The sequence below is a fragment of the Opisthocomus hoazin genome, chromosome 2 (genome assembly GCF_030867145.1).
Source record: "Opisthocomus hoazin isolate bOpiHoa1 chromosome 2, bOpiHoa1.hap1, whole genome shotgun sequence".
Taxonomy (NCBI): Eukaryota; Metazoa; Chordata; class Aves; order Opisthocomiformes; family Opisthocomidae; genus Opisthocomus; species Opisthocomus hoazin.
The window spans coordinates 43,108,541-43,129,217 of NC_134415.1; the positions used below are offsets into that span (position 1 = coordinate 43,108,541).

The 20,677-nt window shown below is 40.6% G+C and overlaps 1 protein-coding gene across 1 annotated transcript in view; it reads left to right on the forward strand.

Moving 5' to 3' along the window:
* The window catches only part of MRPS5 (mitochondrial ribosomal protein S5), a 67,654-nt gene that overhangs the window by 41,865 nt on the left and 5,112 nt on the right, over positions 1-20,677 (forward strand). The window contains exons 6-9 of the mRNA XM_075413426.1: positions 9,558-9,648; positions 14,537-14,583; positions 15,708-15,765; positions 17,321-17,383. Coding sequence (XP_075269541.1) covers positions 9,558-9,648; positions 14,537-14,583; positions 15,708-15,765; positions 17,321-17,383 — 259 coding nt within the window. The remainder of the gene's footprint in view (positions 1-9,557; positions 9,649-14,536; positions 14,584-15,707; positions 15,766-17,320; positions 17,384-20,677) is intronic.

Here is a 20,677-nt window from a genome sequence, read left to right on the forward strand (position 1 = left end):
AAATAAGTTTTTGAAGTGGACTGGGCACTCTAGACTTTGACTCTGATGTAGCAAAGATCACTTAGCCTTTAGCTGTATCTGTGTTGGAAGACAACTTGTAATAGTTGAGTGACATGAACACCGCTCATAAAAGAAGTGATTTTTCTTAATGAGCCCTGCAGTTGGCAGTGCTTTCAGTTAGTTGAAAGGGCATATTGAAGAAAAGTGACGGGTTTTTTTGTTACTGTGACGTGTCACAACTGACTGTCAGTTTGGATACTACAGTAGGTATTTACTAAAGTTGACCATTCTTCTCTGGCATAATTATTTACAGTCAAATTCATTAGATTAAACAATAAAATAAATTGCTATGCAATGCTTTTGTGTGCTATAGAAATGTGTTTCACTGCTTTATTAAATCTGAGTAATAAAAAAGCTTTTAGGAGCAGGCTGGGGCTCTACTGTTACATGAGATTGCCACAGATGTGAACTGAGGAAGAGGAGTGTCTTTTGCAGAAAATTAGCAGCAGCAAAGACTTCTATATTCAAAGCCAGCAGTGAGCCCAACATAATTGAGTCCTATAATTTTCTGATAACAAGTATGAGTTTTGAAATAAATAGATCTTTTTTAGCATTCTTATTATAAATAGATGGTATACACAATGCTATTTCTGTGTGTCTTTTCCATTATCTTTATCTTCACAACACTATAGGAAATGAAAATAATGTTTGCTGGGAAATTGTACTTTGCAGCAAGAAACTCAAAGCCGTTTTTAAAGGACTGTCTTATGCATAAAGATAGAAAAGCCTCTTTCTATTGTCATTGTGCTACTAAAAAGGCTACACTCCCTTGCTAAAAGAGAAAAATTGCTTATTAAAGTGTTTTCTTATAATGTAGACACAGAACAGCTCATTTGATTTTTCCCTGCTTGTAGAATAGAGTACAGTCAAGGTCAGATTTTCATGTAAACTAGAACTAAAGTTCTCATAGAGAAAAAGCTAACTTGAGTGAGTGTTAAGGGACAGCAGCAGGGATTGCATATTGGTTTTGTTTCTGGCTTTCTTATAGAGTACTGTGTTACTTAGAGTAGGTGACTTGGGCTACCTGTTTCTTTCTTTCCCTGCCAACCTGAAGTCACATTTCCTGTTTTGCCCACGTATTACGCGTAAGAAGAATTTCTATGAATAGAATTGGTGGTAGTATTTACTGTTGTTTAGCATAATGTAATAGTAGTGGTAAGCAAAATTTACAGCTGTAGTTGAGATATGCCATTCTTATTTCAACTGGAAGACTTCATTTTGTGTATCATCCATCCTCACATGAATTTTTCTTCTATTTTTCTCCAAAATCAACATGGTAGCATAGTAAAAAACATAGCCTACATGATACCCTCTGTTATGCTAGTATTTGCCTTGTGTTGCAGTCAAAATTAGAAGGTGAGACCTAGTGATCCATAAGGCCTGAAGGCACTTAACATGAGGTTACTGACCCTTCGAAGCTTTCATAAAGGGGAGCTTCCTAAAGGAGAAGATAAATAATGCCCTTTGCAAAAGACAGATCACAGTTTTTTTTGTCCAGCACTGAATGTGCCCTTTGCCAGTTGTGAAAACTCTGCCTTTTGATCACTTATTATTATGTTCGTGCTTTTTTGGTTTTGTTACCTGTTTCTAATGAAGATAACTTGAAGATTTTTGTGTGAGCATTGTCCCATTGTAACTGGGTCAATGCCACCTTTCCAGTGTCAGAATAGTTCCCTTTGGTTAGGATATGGTACTGTCATTTTTAAAGAACAAAAAAATGTTGATTTGTTTTTGAGTGTTAAATTACAGAAAGGTATAGACTTGCTAAAGAAGTTCAGGTCAAGCAATACACTCAGTTTGTTCAGAGAAGTGGTGCAGAAGGCAGCAATGTAAAGACACAGATACTATCCTTATATCTGCAGTGAGCAGCTTCTGCTTTAAGTGCACTGGTGCTTTCATTTATGTACAGAGCTTCATATGTTATGAGCTGGGTGCTGGTGTTAATCTTTTTTGGTCCTTGAAATACAGAATCATTTTATGTTACTGTTTTAGTTCAGGGTTATCTCTCATTCTTTCCTGTGTTTTAGGTGAAACTGTATGTGGATCTTTTGGGTGTTTGTGTGGTTCTTGTTTGTTTGCACTTTCTTAGAGTGTGGGAAGGGAGGAAGAGAGGACAAAAGAGATCTTTTTTAACACTTGCATAGTATAAGTAGCTAACTGGTTCTTCCTTAGAATCAATCAAAGTAAATGGCATTAAGTGCATAATTGAGTGGATATTCTGAAAAGCATACGGATGGTATTTTCAGAGGAATCGAGTTAGTGATGAATGCTACAGAAGGCCTTTGAGAAGAAATACTTTTGTCTTACAGTTAAGATAGTGTGCAGTAAATGAAACCGGATTCTAGGCTCTCACCTAAATCTTCTCTTTTTTTTGCATGTTACCTCCAGTTGTATTCTTTGCAGACTTTATTCTTAGTTGAATTGACTTGAGACTGGGGACGCTTCACAGAGTTGTGTCATAGTGTTGCCAGTTCATATCCAAGTCCTGATGTGCCAGTACTTCATGCAAAACCTGTAATATCTTATCGCTGGCGGTTTCTGTCAAGTGAGTTTGGTCGTTCACTTGTTGGTCCCCTGTTTTCTTCAGACATGCAGCTGGATTCAAGCATACTTGCTTTGATTGTCTGAGACCTATTTGGATGCAATATTTACCTCAGCTGTTTTATGACACTTTGGAGAAGCAAGACGGAAAAGAGCAATTGCAGAAAAAAAGTATTTTTCTGGTCAGGTTCTGCACAACTTGCATCTGATGCGGGTTGTGTTGCCCATGTACAAAGTAGTGTTAGGTGTGCTTGTCACCGTCCATTTGGATCGTTCAAATTTGCGACATACTCTACACATTTACAATATACGCTAAACATTACAGGGCAACATACTCTACACATTAAACTTTATGAGCTTATTAGGAGGGAAAATAAACACACATCAAACAAGCACTCAATCCCCTTTGGACTGACTAGTCTAACATGTGAATTTACTAGTTCATCACTTAATTCATGAGGTTTCTAACTCAAAGGTTCTCTAATTTGTAACTTATAACTTGCAGCTTGTAAGTCACACATCTGTGAGCAAAATCGTTGCCAAACCAACAGTAAGAGTCCTCACCCTTCCTTCTCTGTCACGGTGCAGGCATCCTCTGTATCACACCGGGATGCACCAAAGCCTCGGCAGTCTGGCTGCTGTTGGAGCTGCATTTAAAGCTTTTTTGGGTGAGCTGACATACTTGTACCATCCAGCTTGGAAGTTTGGTCTGTACCATTGCCATGAGTTAGGGGATTCTGAAGAAACTGCCAGATAATCAGGATGTAAGGGTGATGGCTGCAGGGGACAGCAAGCTGCAGGTGGCAGGGGCTGCAGGAGGACCATTAGCCCTTCCTGGCCACTGTGCTTGCCTATGTGTTGCCCTCACTGTAAACTAATAGAGCTGCTTCCAGCATACCTCAGGCCTTCGTGTGAGCTGTGTGTTAGCCAAATTCTGAGCAGGAGTAGAGTGAACAGTAGCTCTTCCTAGCTGAAAAAAAACCCCTGTATCACTGTATTTTCATTTGTTCTGCATCCACTAAACAAAAGTAAATTGTGTAGGTGCACCAGGGGGTGGTTAGGCTGTAGTTTCAACTTTCCATGAAGTAGCAAAAAAAACCATGTTTGATTTAAGACTTGCTACTTGTGACAAGAAGAATATTCCGTAATATGCAGTCTAAAACCTTTGTTTGTTTTTAAAAGTAATTGGAAATTGTTTTCTAGCTATTGTTTTTGCAAAGGGTGCAATAAAAAAGGCTTGTGAAAAAGAAATTCTGCATGAAATTACAGTGTCTGAGATCCACTGTTTGACATCCTTGACTGAAAAATTATATGGTATACAGGATACTCTCTGAGTAATAATTTAGTTCAAATGATATCTTGACTCAAAAGTACTTTTGGGATATTGGAGGTCTAGATTTTGCTTGTATAACTACAGGGAAGTTTTCTGTTCCCTGGATGACACTGGCAGTGTCTTTAGACTGACAATTAAAATTTCAGATGTTTTTTAAGATAACACCTGAAACAAACTGTCACAGGAAAGAATGAGACGTCAGAGCTGTGCACTAGAATTTATTTCTGATATTCTTGGAGTTCTGAAGAGTTTTGTCCTGCCTTTAGAGTTTAGGGATGCTACCTTCAACTGGTTCTGTTGATTAAATAATTAAATCTTTTTATCTCTTTTGCCTGTCAGCCTGTATGGGTGAAATAATTGGCATTTGGAACATTCAGAAGCTTTTGAGTGAATTATAATTCGGCATGATTATGGATCTTCCTTTGAAAAGGAAACAAAGCCATTTCAGATGTAATGTGGCTTTGAGCATGCGTTATTGTGGGGTTAATCCAAAGGATCTGTACTCAGATGTGAGCTGTAGTATGAAGCCACATGTAGACACATGCTATGTCAGTAGGGCGTTTGAGCTATGTGAAGGCAGCAGGGAGGTGAGGGTCTGTATCTTCCTCAAAACCTGATGTTTGACTGGGCGGGGAGGTGTAATTTACTAGCAGATGTTGAGCTGGACTAGCCAGTGAGTAGGAAGCCTGATGTCTGGGTGTGGGGTCAGGCAAGCAGAGGACCAGTTGCTTAGATTCAGGGGCACCTGTGAATGTGGAGTGCCCTTGAGATGGGTGGGTGTGTGCTGCATGTTTGCTAGTGAGGACCAAGCTGGACCAGCTGGCAAGTAGAAGATCCATGAAGCGAGTAAGAGGCCCTAGGCATTGGTATCAGATGGACAGAGGGGCTACGCTGGTACTTGGAGCATCTGCAAATGTGCATGCACTTGTCACTCTCGAGAATGGTGTGTATGCGCCTGCACTGGTGAACTTCAGCCTCTACCAGTTGAAGAGGAGGAAGGGGACGTGTCTGTCTATACTTAGGTTTTATGCAAGTCCTATACATAGGTGCTGTTTAAGGCCATGCCTTGTCTGTGACAGACTGTAACTGCACATGTCAGTGTCCTGCATGCGTGTCTCTGGGATATATACTCAGCTTTGCTGGTTTTTGAACCTGCAGCTACATCCCTTAGCCTGGCTGGGCTGGGCTCCAGTTGCCAGGTGGGACAAAGTCTTGGGCCCAGAGCTGCGGGAGGTGGTGTCCACTCCTGACATCCTGTAACACCTTGCTGCTTGTTGGACCTCGGAGCATGGAGCTCTGGCAGCCTCGCCTCTGTTGGGCTGCTGAATTTGACCCTCCCTGACACGCTAAACATCAGTATGGAGTGATAAATTTGCTAGCTGGCTGTTCTTGAGGAGGTCACATCTTAGTAATTATAGCATAAGACAGACTGGTTTGCCTTCTCCTGAAGCACTGCCCTTGCTGCTGCCCACCATCTGCACACTTTTAGGGAAACCATATGACACCCTTGTCACTTGTCTGCAATACTGGTTCTGTCCTCCAGCTAGCTTTTTCAATTTCTGATTTTTAAGTATGGTAGGTTTAAGTTACAACTGGGAGATGTTCTGTCACTGTGGTACAAATCTGCTCTGCCCTTGCTGCTTTTCACAGAGAAGAGAAGGCCGATATGGACATGATCTAGCTAACATGGGCTTGATTTCTGTTTACAAGTTTATTACTCATTTCTTTTGTGTAACTGGCTTCCCAAAGCTTTTAGCTATGTCCCTGAGCTTCTCTAGGCTCACTTGCATGGAAATGCTTTTCTTTCAGCACTGCACTCCACTCTCATTTTATCTTGTCTCGCTTTGTGCCTTAGAGAAGTAATGGGACCAGAGGACTTTATGCCGTGAGGAGATCAGCCTGTGCAGACACTCTCACCTGCATAATAGCAGCAAAAGAGTGGCAGTGTCAAGAGTGTGGTCTAAAAAATCATGACTAGAATATGATTTCTAGAAAGAAGGACTTTCCACGGGCCATGGGTTTGGCCTACTGTTCATTCTGCTTTCACAAGAACAAAACCTGTAGGGAAGTGTTGCGTTTTTACTTTTTTCTTAGAGTACAACAGCTGATGAGTACTTGAAATCACAATAACCTTTAGTGTCCTGTCTCTGACTGTAGCCTATTTCCACACTTTCAGCTCCACCTTTGCAGCTATTACTTGCCATTTCTTCTCTTAATAGATGTCTGAGGTGGTTTCATTTTGCATTTGAGAGATGCTGTTCTTCCCTCAGCTCTCAAAAGTAAGCTGCATTTGCATTATCACCACTGGATAACGGATACAGGGAGAGTGTCAATTTGAGGTACGCTGTGAGTAAGGTTGAGCATGCACCTGTTTTGAAATTTTAAAAATTGGCTTTAAATCTGGCTTGAGTGGCCATCTAGTAAATAGGGGTAATTGTGTCTTAGTTTCAGTCATTTTTCAGAGGTCATGCTGTTTTAAAAGTGGCACATTGTTCATTGTATATTCATTATTTCCAGTGTAATTTGATGACAGACTTTCAGCTGCATGCTTTATATCAAAGGTGAAAGGGGAGCATTGCGAAGTGCACTCCAGAAGAACACTGCTTTCTTTGATGTAAGGAGACAGGGGGCTGTGGTGAGAAGAATCTGGGGACACTTGTTCCAGCAGTCATGGCTGCCTGTGCACATTATCAAGCTTGAAAGGCCTTCACAGCATTTCAGGAGAGATGCAATAGCACTGATTGTGATGGGTGACTGAACACATTTTCCTTCAGAGCTGCTCAGAAACAGCTGACAAGTGCAGTTTTAGGAGGGCTTCTAGAGAAGCTTATTGCACATGTCTTTATTGCCACCTTCTGGAAAGGGAGAAGAATAATTTTTGAGTAGATTCTACAAACTTGGCGTCTTTTATTTTTAACAATACACATGCCACCTTTTTTATGTACAAGTACTTATTCAGATTGGCAATGGAAGACAAAGTATGTGCAAAGCAAAAATAGAATGCGCTTGATGCTCCTGAAGAGATCACTCCACTTGTTTTTCTTTCTTTCATCATTATTTTACATTTTCCGTAAAATAGCCTATTTCAACAGGCACTTTCAACTTAGGGGGCTTGTGTTTTTTAGCTTGTTCTTGTAAGCATTAAGATATTAGAAAGAAAAAGTAGCTTTCAATAAGCAATTAGCAAAGCTGATATTTTGTCAAAGTGCTCTCGAGAATATATGGAGTCATAGAATAGTTTGGGTTGGAAGGGACCTCTAAAGGTCATGTAGTCCAACCCCCCTGCAATAAGCAGGGACCTCTTCAACTAGACCAGGTTGCTCAGAGCCCCAGACAACCTGACCTTGAATGTTTCCAGGGATGGGGCATGTACCAGCTCTCTGGGCAACCTGTGGCAGTGTTTCACCACCCTTGTATAAAATGTCTTCATTATATCCAGCCTCAATTGACCCTCTTTTAGTTTAAAGCCATAACCCCTTGCCCTGCTAAAAAGTTTGTCCCCCATCTTTCTTAGAAGTCCTCTTTAAGTACTGGAAAGCTGCAATAAGGTTTCCCCACAGCCTTCTCTCCTCCAGGCTGAACACCCCCAACTCTGGCAGCCTTTCCTCACAGAAGAGGTGTCCAGGCCTCGGATCATTTTTGTGGCCCTCCTCTGGACCTGCTCCAACAGGTCCATGTCTTCTCTCTGCTGAGGGCTCCAGAGCTGGATGCAGAACTCCAGGTGGAGTCTCACCACAGCGGAGCAGAGGCGCAGAATCCTCTCCCTCAGCCTGCTGGCTACGTTTCTCTTGCTGCATCCCAGGATACAGTTGACCCTGTGGGCTGCGAGCGCACGTTGTCAGCTCATGTCCAGTTTTTCACCCACCGGTACCTGCAAGCCTTTCTCGGCAGGGCTGCTCTCAATCCCTTCATCCCCCAGCCTGTACTGATGCCAGGGGCTGCCCCAACCGAGGTGCAGGACCCTGCACTTGGCCTTGTTGAACCTCCTGATGTTCACACAGGCCCACTCCTTGAGCTTGTCCAGGTCCCTCTGGATAGCATCCTGTCCTTCTGGCGCGTCAGCTGCACCACTCAGCTTGGTGTCATCTGCAAGTTTGCTGAGGGTGCACTTGATCCCACTGTCTGTGTCATTGATGAAGCTATTAAATAGTACTCATCCCAGTATGGACCCCTTGTCATTGATCTCCATCTGGACCTTGAGCCAGTGACCACCACGCTCTGGAAGCGACCATCCAGCCAGTTCCTCTTCCATTGAACAGTCTACCTGTATGTGCACCTTGAATTTAACAGCATCTGTATTTTACTGAAAGCAAGGTAGAATTTTTCAGAAGCACTCATTCCAAATCTGTACCTAGTGATGTCAGTGGAATTTTTGGGTTTGGTTTGGTTTGGGTTTTTTATCTGCTTTCAGATGTATAATGCTACAACCAGAATAGCTTGCCTGAAGAATTATATGTAGGGAAAGGGGGGAGCACTCCTTAATTCATGTATTAACATGGCATATTTAATGTAACTGTTCTTATAATTTACGGAAATCATATTGAGGCTTCAAGAAAGTAGACCCTGATGCATTGGAGAGGAAGGAGAGAAAAGAGCCATGAAGTAAATTCTATTTTTTTGACTGGTAATTCTGAGACACAGGTATTAACATGGTCAAGCAATATCCAGTATGTTATTTTGTATGTATATATAAATTTTTATATTGTATGTATAGTTTATATATTATATACAGTATATAAACTATAGATATAAATACATGGCTATATTTAAATAAATATATATTTTAATACATAAATAAAACCAGGGAAACTAGAACAGAAGCTGGGTGGACAAAAGATCCCAAATTATTAGACCATTTAAGGTGGGCAACTGTGAAGCAGTGACTTGCCTGTAGTCACACAGGGGAGTCTGTACCAGAGGCAGAAGCAAATTTAGATTTCCAGAATGCTAACCATAAGGCTTGTCTCCCCAACTATTGTTGTGTCCCCTCACTGCAAACCAAATAGCTTTCTTGCATCTCTGCTTGAATTTCTTGCAGAGTTTCTGTAAACATTTCTAGTTCCATGAATGAAATACCATTTTCTTCTTCCCCTCTCTTAAATGAAGTCATCTTTTTAGCAGCTGTCATCTCAGTAATGAAACTGCCTTCTGCAGTCTGCAAGTAGATTTCAATCCTAAATTTTCACCCATGTAAAGCAAGAACATGCCTTGAGCAACTCCTGAGAGTACTTCTAAAATATGTTAAAATGTGAGAGGGGCAATGAGGTATTAATGTCACTTTCAATTTTTTTCCTCTTTTTTCGTCACAATCGAAATCACAATGAAACTAGCAGCATTAAAGCATTATCTGTTGTACACCTAAATACAACAGAGGGGATATTTTAATGGAACTATACTGAGGTAACTTTTCTGTGTCCAAGTATAGATTTTTAGCAGCCTTTATGTATTGAATGCCTTGAAGCCAGTGCCCCACTGCAGATGATACCCATTGACAAAGACAGTATATATTGTAAAATTTCATCACAGAACTCCATTTCTTTTTTCGAAAACTGACTTTCATTTAAAAAAAAACAAAACATTGAACTATGCCATGACAAGGTGTTTTGTGTTTTTTTTTCTACAGGTGAAAAATGTTTTTTGTATGAAGGCAAAGGAAGGCAGAAAAAAATCAATACGTGCTTTAGTGGCTATTGGAAATGGTAAAGGGGCTGCAGGTATGTGTATTTACTGTATGTAAAAGATGTCCAATTAAGCATTGTTTGTAATAGGACTTTGGGAGGCGTGGTGATTTAAAGGGACTTTTATACTTTAAAAAAATAAAAGAAGAAGAAAATTTACTATTTTTTTCCACTGTACAAAATTGAAATACCTGTAAGAATTGTGAGTTGCATCTATAAAAATTATGTATGTATTCGTTTGGACACTTCATTTTGTGTAAAAAAAGAAACTGGGAAAAGTAGTAATATGCGATTAGGTTTGGAGCAGTGGTAAAACCATTTTTTATTTAACTCTAGAGTGATAGAACTAACCACAGGTAGATCCTCCCAGAAGGGATCATCTGTGCTTTCATGTACATACTGTTTCTTTGTACTGTAGATACTGTTTATGTTTTAAAAAAAAGCCTGAAAGTATTCAGCCATGCATATCTGCATTTGTTGCACCTAGCTGCTGAGTGTAGTTGTTTGCTCTCAAGTCAGAGAAAAGAATCACGCACTTGCAAAAGGTGCCTGGAGTGGCAGGTGGGCTGACATGCCCCAGGAGCAGTCATCCCCTTGTGCTGATCGTGGAAGAAAGCTCAGTGTGCTCCACACAAAGGTGCCTATGCTTGACTAAAATGCATTTGCGCCCCCATGGTTAGTAGAGCAGATGGAGTCATGTGAAAATAGGAGTCAGTGGATGTGGATTTGTCTTTCTGGTTTTGAAAATCACTTCCGTGTTGTTGGGGTTCTTGGGGTTTTATTTTCATTTTCTGTAACAGCGGTGACCGCTTTGAAGCAAAGGGTAACATGACTGGTTATCTATTTTCCTGCATAGTTTTCTAGCTAGTGTTAGTATTTCTAGGTAGAATTAGTATAAATCTGGCTGATTTTTTTTTTTTTCTTATCCCTAAGTCTCAGGAGAATCCCTTGGAAGTATTACTGCTTATATTTTAAAAGGGCTTGTTTACTGGTAGTCTGAGCTAGCATCTTGATTCAGAAATGTGTAATGAATCTGTCAAATCAGAAGACCCTAAATTTGCTTCTGCTTCAGCCTGTTTAGGAAACTTTCTTATTTTATTGAGATTAATCATAAAACAAAATCCACTTTATGGGCTTGCTACAAATACTATATTTACACTTTAAAGGAAAAACAGAATACTTGGGGCCCTTTGAGTCTGGTCTCGTAATAACTTCAGTGATCTGCAGCTTGATCCATTTGTATGCTTTCTCCATTATGACTCTCTATAATGGTCTCTTCAGCAAGCAGTTTGAAGTCTAGCCATACAAATACTGTCTACAGCATAAAGTAAATAGAACAACTCAAAAGAAACATAAGATTATATAGGATCTTCTAATATGAGCTGTGAAAAGACACCTTTTTCCTTTTCTTTCTCAGGAAAGACCGGAGGAAGGATACTGGTCCAAGGCATTCGGTTTAATTGTGATTTTCTTGTAACGGAACTCCTAAGCACAGTGATTCAAGCAGGGTGGTGATGATCAAGCTATCTCTAGAAGCAATCAAACCATCTCAGTGCAGCACCTAACTTGGATTAACTAGCCCTGGATCCCAGCTGATACCATATTACTGCTTCATATGTTAGTGAGATCACTCACAGGAAAGACATAGATGACTGATAGCTGGCATGTTGTGCCATGTTCCTCTCCCCAGAAGTTTGGAAAATGCTGCAATAAGTAGTGACAATTCTTTCTTATAGTGAAGCATTTAGCAATCTTGGCCAGAAGAGCCTTTGAGTTGGTTGGAATTGGTCTTTACAAAATGAGGAGAAAAGAATTCACTCTACTGCAGTTTCTTACAGGGTTATATGCAAAGTAAAAAGCTGCAAGAAAAATTCTTAACTGAACTAGTTACTGCTGTTGATGGAAAACTCAATGTAGAGAAGGCTGTAGTAGTTTCTGTGTTATGGTTGCGAATTTTCTAAACGAGCTGGTCTCATTTAAAAAATAACTACAACCAGCCAACCAGAAGAAAACAGGCAAACCTGACAAGCACGTATTAGTACTTCAATGCAATAGTATAGCCAGGTCTTTATATATTGGATATTACTGGATATATAATACTTAAGAATATTACATACTGGTAAAGCAAAAGGAAACATTCCATGATGTGGTGGTCACTTTCACTGTATTTAAAAAAAAAAAAACAAAAAGCAAAACTGTCACTGTCTTTTTAAAAAATCTGTAAAGGCTAGCAGATATTCCCAGAAAAGTATATTTTCTCTCAAGGATTTTAATGTTTCACTTTGTCGGTTACAGAAATTATTGGGCATCCTTCATTTGACAGTACATGCTTTGTTTTTGGTAGTCAGCCTTTGGGATGCATCAAATTCTGAGACAGAATTTTTAAAGATAATGCTAATACCAGTTAATTGTGAAGGCATCCATAAAGGAACTATGCAGCCACCCTGTACAGCAATGAGTTTCTTGCAGGTTTCCAGTTCTGTTACTGAGGAAGTGGTGTTTAATCTTTCACCCAGCTTTCAAATGCCAGGAGTTTAAAGACTGTTTGTTGTTGTTGCAGGATAAGTTTTATTTAAAAAGCACCATTGAATGTGCTAAGTTTTTCTCCATAAGGAGATAGTTTTCAATCATTCTCTTGTGGATACAAACAGATGTATGTTAAAATTCTCGTTAGACCTCAAATGGACTTAGAGATAAGACAGCTGTGCAGAATTAAAAGAAGAATCAGCTAAAAAAATAGAAAGTGAATAGCTGTGAAGTAAATAATCCAAATAATAGAGGATTCCTACCTGTGTCAGGAGATAGGAATAAGGCATGTATTGTATTGGTGACAGAGTACAGGAAATTGCATTTGCATTGCTATAAGACTCTAGTAAAGAAAATCCTGCTTTCAATATATATGCAAAGCATCCACCTTTTGGATGTGAATAGTCTCCTTTTATTATGAGCTCCATAGATATCTCTGATGATGGGATCTGTGTGGAAGCGTTCGTAAGACAACTGTATTTCCAATCTACAGCAGTTTTGGAGAACTTCATTTGTGTCAAAGATTCAAGTCCAGATGTGTTTCTGAAGCTGAATTTTAATTGCAGTTTGGAGGGGAGGAAAATTTATATAGAAAGGAAGGTGTGGTTCTCCAGCAGAAAGATATGCTACTCTGAAAAAAATCTTCTTAACTCTTCCTTGAAAAGCTTTTTCATGAACCCTGTTATCACTTTAATCCATGTGTGCTGAATGGTTGAATTGGGGTTGCCCAGGTGACCTCATTTTTGGCATTTTCTAATCTATTGTGTGACTTCACAGCAGTAATGCAGTGCTATTGTGTTCTGTGTGCAGGTTTGAAAGAATAGCACAGTTTCTTTGTATTTTCTTGTACAGGAGTTAGAAGGTGGCAGAGACCTCTGAGTGCATGGTACATGCACAGGGAAAGCTGTGTCGAGGTGGCTGAAAGCAGACACTACCCTTGACTGCTTCTGCCACAGCAGCTGCCAGGCTTGCCGTCATATCCGCTTTGCTTGTAGCACCTCAATAGGCTGATGCCGTGAAAAGTCAGAATTGAAGACTCAATAGTCGGCAGACTATTAAGCAGGTATTCTTTATTACGGCGCCGGGCACATGGGGGATCTCTCCTCCAAACGTGTGCACCGAAGAGACACAGTTACTAGGTATTTATGCTATGTTAACATACATATTCATTACATTTCCAAGAAATGTTTATCATAGTAATGGCTTTTCCGAGAATTCATTCATATATGGTAATGTCCATCGCACATGTTTGTTTGGCATCTCTTGGCAGGGGTCTTCAGATTATCCTTCAGCCTCCTTATCTCTGTAGTTTGCGTACCTGTTCTCCCAAGGCCCAGGCGCCTAAAGGGATTATTCAGGAGTCCCTTGTCTTGCAACTTTCTGACCACCTGAAGTGGTAAAATCCCCTACATGTTACATTTGTTACATTTACAGTTATCAGTCAGGATGGTATTTCTTTTCTGTATCTTCCAGCCCATTTGCCCTGTAACATCTGCATGAAGTTAGTGAGTCAATGTTGGCCAATGGTCTAATCCCATTGATTTTTGTATTAGGCTTTTGGATACAGGTAACCCACAACCCCAGCTGCCACAACAGAAACATCAAAGGACCAAAAAAGCTAGATCTGATGATTTGAAGTTAAATGATTTTCATTCGATCTACCGTGACATTGTTAGACTACAAAGTTTGTGAAAACGGTTGTCACATCCTCTTATTCATTCCGTACAGTCAGTTGATGCCTACTCTGAGCTGGCTGCAGATAACTCTGAGACTGCTGTGAAACCTCTTTATTGCTACTACATTTCACCTGGTAAACACGAGTAGGTCTGAGGTTTGAGAGAGAATTAGGTAGCAGTTTGTAAACTGGCAGTCTGTTTTTTCTCTGTTTTACAGGCATGCATTTTTTTACAAATGTTCTGTTAAACCTGGTTTTCATATTCTCTGTTTCACTAATAGAAACCCAGTCTCCTTCTTTGCTTTAGGGTCTTGGGGCTACTCTTTGTGTGGATGTAGTTGATATATCTTCATCAGCTTCCTTTGTTTGATTCCTTCCAGCCTTTCTTTTTGAGCAGAAGACCTTTTTTGGCTGAAGCAGTCACCACTATTCATTTGTTTGGAACAAGTTTGGAGAAATACACAAAAGAGATAACTTAAGCCTTATTTGTTTTGACAATGAGCAATTGGCATCCAATTGTTAGTACTCATAAGTCCTAAACTGTTACTTTCTGTGGTTCCTCTGTTTTTCTGTGGACCATTTTCTGAGTATGATCTCTGCAATGGAGTGGAAATCACAGGTACTAAATGTAGTTGTGAAGTTCTCTGGTTTTTCCCCTTTGCTTTCTGAAGGTCCTGCCTCATGTATTTCTCAGTAATCAAGTGACTCTTTTCTGTCTTGCAGGTTTTGCAATGGGGAAAGCAGGTGACCGGATGAATGCTTTGCGGAAAGTATGTTGATTGAGTTATTTGTTGCTTGATGACAGGCACAAATAATTCATACCTACACTTTTTTTTTTTAATAATCAGCATGTTTTGTAGTATATGCAAAGAAATAAGTCCGTGTACAAGATCTGTCCATCTTGATACAAATAATCATAGAATCATGGAATCATTTAGGTTGGACCTTGAAGATCATCAGTTCTAACTGTAAACCTAAGACTGCAAAGTCTACCACTAAACTGTGTCCCTAGGCATCACATCTACACATCTTTTAAATGCCTCCAGCGATGGTGACTCAACCACTTCCGTGGGCAGCCTGTTCCAATGCTTGACAACCCTTTCAGTGAAGATATTTTTCCTGATATCCAATCTAAACTTCCCCTGGCACAATTTAAGGCTGTTTCCTCTCATCCTATCACTTGTTACTTGGGAGAAGACACTGACACCCAACTTGCTACAACCTCATTTCAGGTAGTTGTAGAGAGTGATAAGGTCTCCCTCCCATCAGCCTCCTTTTCTCCAGATTAAACAACCCCAGTTCCTTCAGCCACTCTTCGTAAGACTTGTGCTGTAGACCCTTCATCAGCTTCGTTGCTCTTTCTTGGACACGCATAATGAGGTTGTCCTGCAATGAGATTCTGTTAATGCACACTTTATTTTCTTTCTACTCGCTTTTCTATGGCCTATACCTGTCCTCCCTTGCTCATGTGTTTCCAATATCTGTATAGCTTGAAATCTGCTTGTACACTTAGTGTGTAGAAATTTTTCTCTTACACATGCATAAAGACCTTATTAAGGCTCCTTTAGACTTCAAAATCTAACTTGTCCATCTACATTAATTTAGTTTGCATTGTAATGCTCAACTAAGCTATCAAAGGAGCAATGCTAAAATGCACAAAGCTTGATACAGTTGTTACTATATAGAGAAGTCTTAAAAATTAAATCTGTTAGGAGAAAGCAGTTCTTTAAAGAGAACATTTTCATTTCCGAAAAGTAGATGGTTTAGATGTGGCAAACCTGTTTTCTTAGGTTTTCTTTCTTGCCTTTTTTCTGTCTAGTTAACTGAACAATGGTAAATTTCAAATACTTTGCAGAAAAATTCAATAAAAAATGTTTTCGCTTTTAATCTCTAGGCAAAGAATAAAGCAATACGCTGCTTACATTTTATAGAGCTGTATCAAAACCACACAAGTAAGTATTATGCTTTTTTTAGACTCCCTTCCTTAACTTTCATTATGTCCTGAATATACAAACAAGAACTGGTTACAACTAGGTACAAAGCATTAAAAGATGTTAACTAAAACCTTTCTGATCTGATGCATTGTATTGGTAATCTTTGTGCATTATTTTGTTTCCTCAGCGTGCTGTACGAATTCTTAGCCCCAGCCTGTTTTAGGTAGATAGTGGTAACAGTGGTAATGTCACAGTACATAGTTGTTCAGTCCCTGTGTAAAATAAATTATGATTACCTGGAATGAATATGTCGTTTACTCTTTACTTTCACTCGGGTTTGTGTCAGCCGTTGTAGGAACGTCCAGGAAGAAAAGTTAAGGTTACATAATACAAGATGATGTTGTTAAAATGTTGAGAGATTTATCTCCCTTCTAGTCTCCTGCCTTTGCTGTGTTAAAATTTGGGTACTTAATGCATATTATTTCAGGCTATTTAAAAATGGGTGTAGGGGGAGGAGGTAGTAGCAAGATTGGATCTCTGCTGGCACAATTTGAGTTAAGGAAGTCAGATACTGTCTGGGCATCTTTTCTCTGCAGTGAACTCCTCTGTGCTTTTCCCCTTTGTATGTCAGAGATAATTCCCTGTTGACTCAATCCACATGTGCTGACAAAGCCCAGCACCTGGGGAGAACGTGGGCTGGAGAAGTCAGTCTCATGTTTCATGGTAGCTTTTTGTTAATTCAACTTAATACCATACAAGTCCTCCCTGATGTCAGACGTGGCACCAGTATACCAAATATTCAGTTATCTTTCAGAACAATTTTGAAAGACAGTACCTTACAGAGTCTATGAAGATTTAACCAGGTCATTGTGTAGATACTCGGTATAATAAACCTTCAGTTTACAAATACAAAACAGCAGTTGTCCCCATGTGTCTATTCCTTGAGCATTATTATTTCACACTAACAGATTGGGGATTTGATTAAACACTGGTGGTGTTTCAACCGTGCTTTCCATTCTACTTAACGTAGAGGTGCTCTCTGAGCCATCTTGACTGCAGTGCTAGAATCCACTGTGCAGAGACTGAGCCACTGAATCAGGTGTATATAACAGCCACTCACCAGAGCATATGAGTTTGGGGTTCCTTTTGAAGCAGAGAGAAGCAGGAAGACTGGAATGGTAAATATTCTGTATTGAAAATCCAAGAACACTGAAGCCTATGGCGAAATCTTAGGTTAAAAGCTGAATTACTAGAAAAATCTGAGAGTATGAGGAAGAAGGTTAAATTGTGTCGCATGACCTCACTCCATAGCTAAATGAGATCATTGGAGGCATGCAGACATTTCGTGTTTTTCAAGTGAAGCTTGGTTTTGTGTACAATAGTAATATAGTGTTCAGAGATGTGTAAACATTCAAAGTCTATTCCAGAAATTTACCGAAATTAACTCTTCTCTTTAAAGAACTCAGAGGAGAGTAAAACCAAATTCCCGTTCACAGTTCTGAAATATGCTGAGCTAAAGCTTTTCTAGAAGGAAGAATTTAGCTCTAATCCCTTTTTTTTTCCTCCCGTTCAGTTTACCATGACATTAAAGTGAAATTTAAAAGCACAACCATCCGCATGAAGAAACAAAACAAAGGTAATTAAAGCTGCCTGGAAATGTTGAGGTTTTTATTAATTACTGACTGGTATTTATTTGATGTTATACTTGTGCAATGTCTGTTTACTTCAGAGACGGATCATTTGGTGCTAGTCTACTGTGTTTTCAATGTTGAAGATGATAAATCATTTTTCATTAGAAATACCTACCGTTGATGACATGGCTTTGTTGTTGTGAATTGGGGATTGACCCTGTTACACTGGTGAGAGCTCTCTTCCTGGTTTTCTTTTACGCTTCCCAAGTGTAGCTCCTTCTCTAAGTTAAGCAGAGGTGGAAAAGTCTAATGTAATAGCACAGATGTTGGAAGCAAAGGCCTGTAGAAGAACCCTGCAGGCTTTTCTTTCCACCATATACCCTAAGCATGCTTTGGAGAACTGAGAGGCTCGTTCTTTTATTTTTCAGTGATCTTTAGTCACTCTTTTCAAGACAGGATTCAGAGGTAGTTTAGTATGCAGTAGTGGAAGTGCTTCACGTGGCAATCGGAGTGCAAGCTATGTGGCTGTCCCTCCTAAACCCTTACAGGGATAGCATGGGCAGATACCTTCCCTCAATGCCTCAGACTACCTGTGGTCATGAGCTAGAGCCAGGGCAGCATCCAGCTTGATACTTCCTCAAGACCATAACTGCTTTATTTTCCCCTAAAATCAGGAGCTCCCAATGTGGAAACTACAGGGATTATCTACCCTGGCTTGGTGTTGTGCACCATACCAGCACAAAGACTATCTCGTTGATACACAGTAGGAGCGTTTTCATTTCTGCATCCTTGCAAGCTCTTCTTTGCTTTGATCCCAGCTGTAGTACAGGCAAATAATTCTTTAGACTCCTATAGGTTAGATGTGAGTAGTAGTGAGTCCATACCTGGTAGCTCTCAGCTCACAGGTCTGTTCTTCCACAAAGCTACTGTTAAGTGATGTTAGATATGCAGCTGCCTCCTCCAGCTGCTTCAGCCCAGGACCCTCCTGCTCAACTGCTGCAGCCCAGCCTGGTGCCCAGCGACCCAGGGTCTCTGCCCAGGCTGAGGGATGCTGCTGTCACTCCCGTTTGCAGGTTCAACCGTAGTGAAGCTGAGTGTGCATCCCAGAGGCACACACAAGCACGCAGGCCACTGACATGGCTGGCCACAGACAAGGCGCTGCCCTCAACAGCAGCTGTGTACAGGATTCATGTAAATGTAAACACAGACAGCCGTGTCCCCCCCCTCCTCTTCGGCTGGCAGAGACAGAAGATCACTGGTGCAGGCACACACAGCGCGCTCCAGATTCTCAAGCGCACACACATTTGCAGATTTCTCAAGTGCCAGCGCAGCCCCTCTGTCTGCACAGCACCCTTGCCCAGATTCTGGGCCCTCTTACCTGTTTCACAGGTCCCCCACTCACCAGCTGGTCCAGCTTGATGCTCACTAGCCAGCACACATGCACTCACACGCTTGTCCCTCGTGCACTCCACATTCACAAGTCTCCGTGGGTATACAAGCATGGACCCCCTGCCCACCTGATACCCTGGCCCAGACCTGAGGCCCCCCATACTCACTGGCTAGTCCAGCCTGAAGTTTGTTAGTGAAAACACATGCATACCTCACACACATCATGACTGGGGAAGATACAGATGCTTGGCCCCCCCAGCAGCCACCACCGGGCAGACAGGCTGTGACTCATGGTCCAGCTCCAGCCACTGGTGGGTTTGTGTAGCACCATCGATTCTCACACCCCTCCCAGTCTGGGTCACCCCTGGTTTAGAGTCACGAATTGCAAAGTCCACGTTGATCTTCCTGGAATTGGCACCTGTAATTTTTTGATAGCTCATTAATTAGTGGTGATTTTTGTTTCTTGTCATTGTCTATGTCAGTTCTGTGTCTCTGTATATTTTTGTTTCTGGTTTTGCCATTTTCCCTCAGTTGCCAAACTGACAAGGTCCCCGATCGGGTAAACATGCTCACACTCTCATGTGCTCTCATCAGTCAGTGTGGCTGACCGGGTTTGGTTCTCATCACGGCCTCCCTTATCATTTGTCAGTCATGTTTGTGTCCCTCTATGTTCTTGTCACTCTTGTTCAACATACCCTTACCGCTACCAGTCCATTGGAAGTACTGGCAATTAAAAATACTTTCCGTCCACAGTGGTACTGAATCACTGTCAATAGTTGTGAAGTATGGCAACTCAGCATGTCTAGTGTCAACAGTTCTGCACCAGCAAGACACAGACGTGGGACTGGAAATTGATGGAGGGCCATGACTGTGTTCCCCTCATAGTTTTAGACAGAGATACACAGCCCACCTTGCAAAATCCCTCAGGTGCGTGTGTGCTGTCGCTAATAGCTTCCCCATGAGCACTGACCTTTTGAAGACACCTTGCTGCCTGTCTGCTGTCCCTTTCCTCACCTGCAGAGCTGTTGCAGTATGTGATTTGCCAGTCATTTACAATGACAAGGACACATCCAGAGCAACCTTGTAAACTGCTGTCATGTTCTGCAGGATTACAACATTAAAAATTTTTAACACATGAGGTAGTTTGAGGAGTGAAAGGTCAGCTTATTTCTAATGCATTGCAGTATTCAGTGTGATCCATTTTACCTTATAGAGTCTTTCTGTTTTGAAGACCTGGAGTGAAGACATTAAGTCATTTCTTTGCGTGGATCTTTTGAGTTAGACCTTGATGTACAAAGATTTGATTTGACTTGTTTAGCCTAACTTTGCTTTCAGGACAGATAAAGGTAGATGCTGTTCTATAAAAAACAGATTCAGTTTGCTGCTGAGCACTCTTAATTGGTCTTCTAATTTTAACATACAAATAGGAAATTAATTCATTTACCTAGCTAGTTCGTTGTGAAGCTGTTCAGTTTCGTTATGATAAGATCTAAACTGCAAGAGCATTTAATGATTAGCTTGTAATAGGTCAGAAACTTGGGATAATTTTTCAGTCAGAACACTGTCATGTTCAACTACATAATTTGTCGATTTCTGCAGCGTTTGAGTAAGCTGAAGCATTGAGGCTTTGGATATACTATTTGATTTTGTCTATCTGGTATTCCTGTTCTGTAATGTCACATTAGTAATATGAAAATACAGTTATTAGTGTTCAGAGTTACTAATGCATTTTGAAAGCATCTAAAATTGCTGTGAACCTTCAATACAATTTTTACTAGATGACATTTTGATTCTGGAATAAGGGGGGTTTTTTTTAATCAATGTGACAGTAAAGTGATAGCATGAGCTTAGAACAATCCTTACAGGTTAACAGGTATGGATTCAGAGTGTTTTATCATTCACGTTTCTGC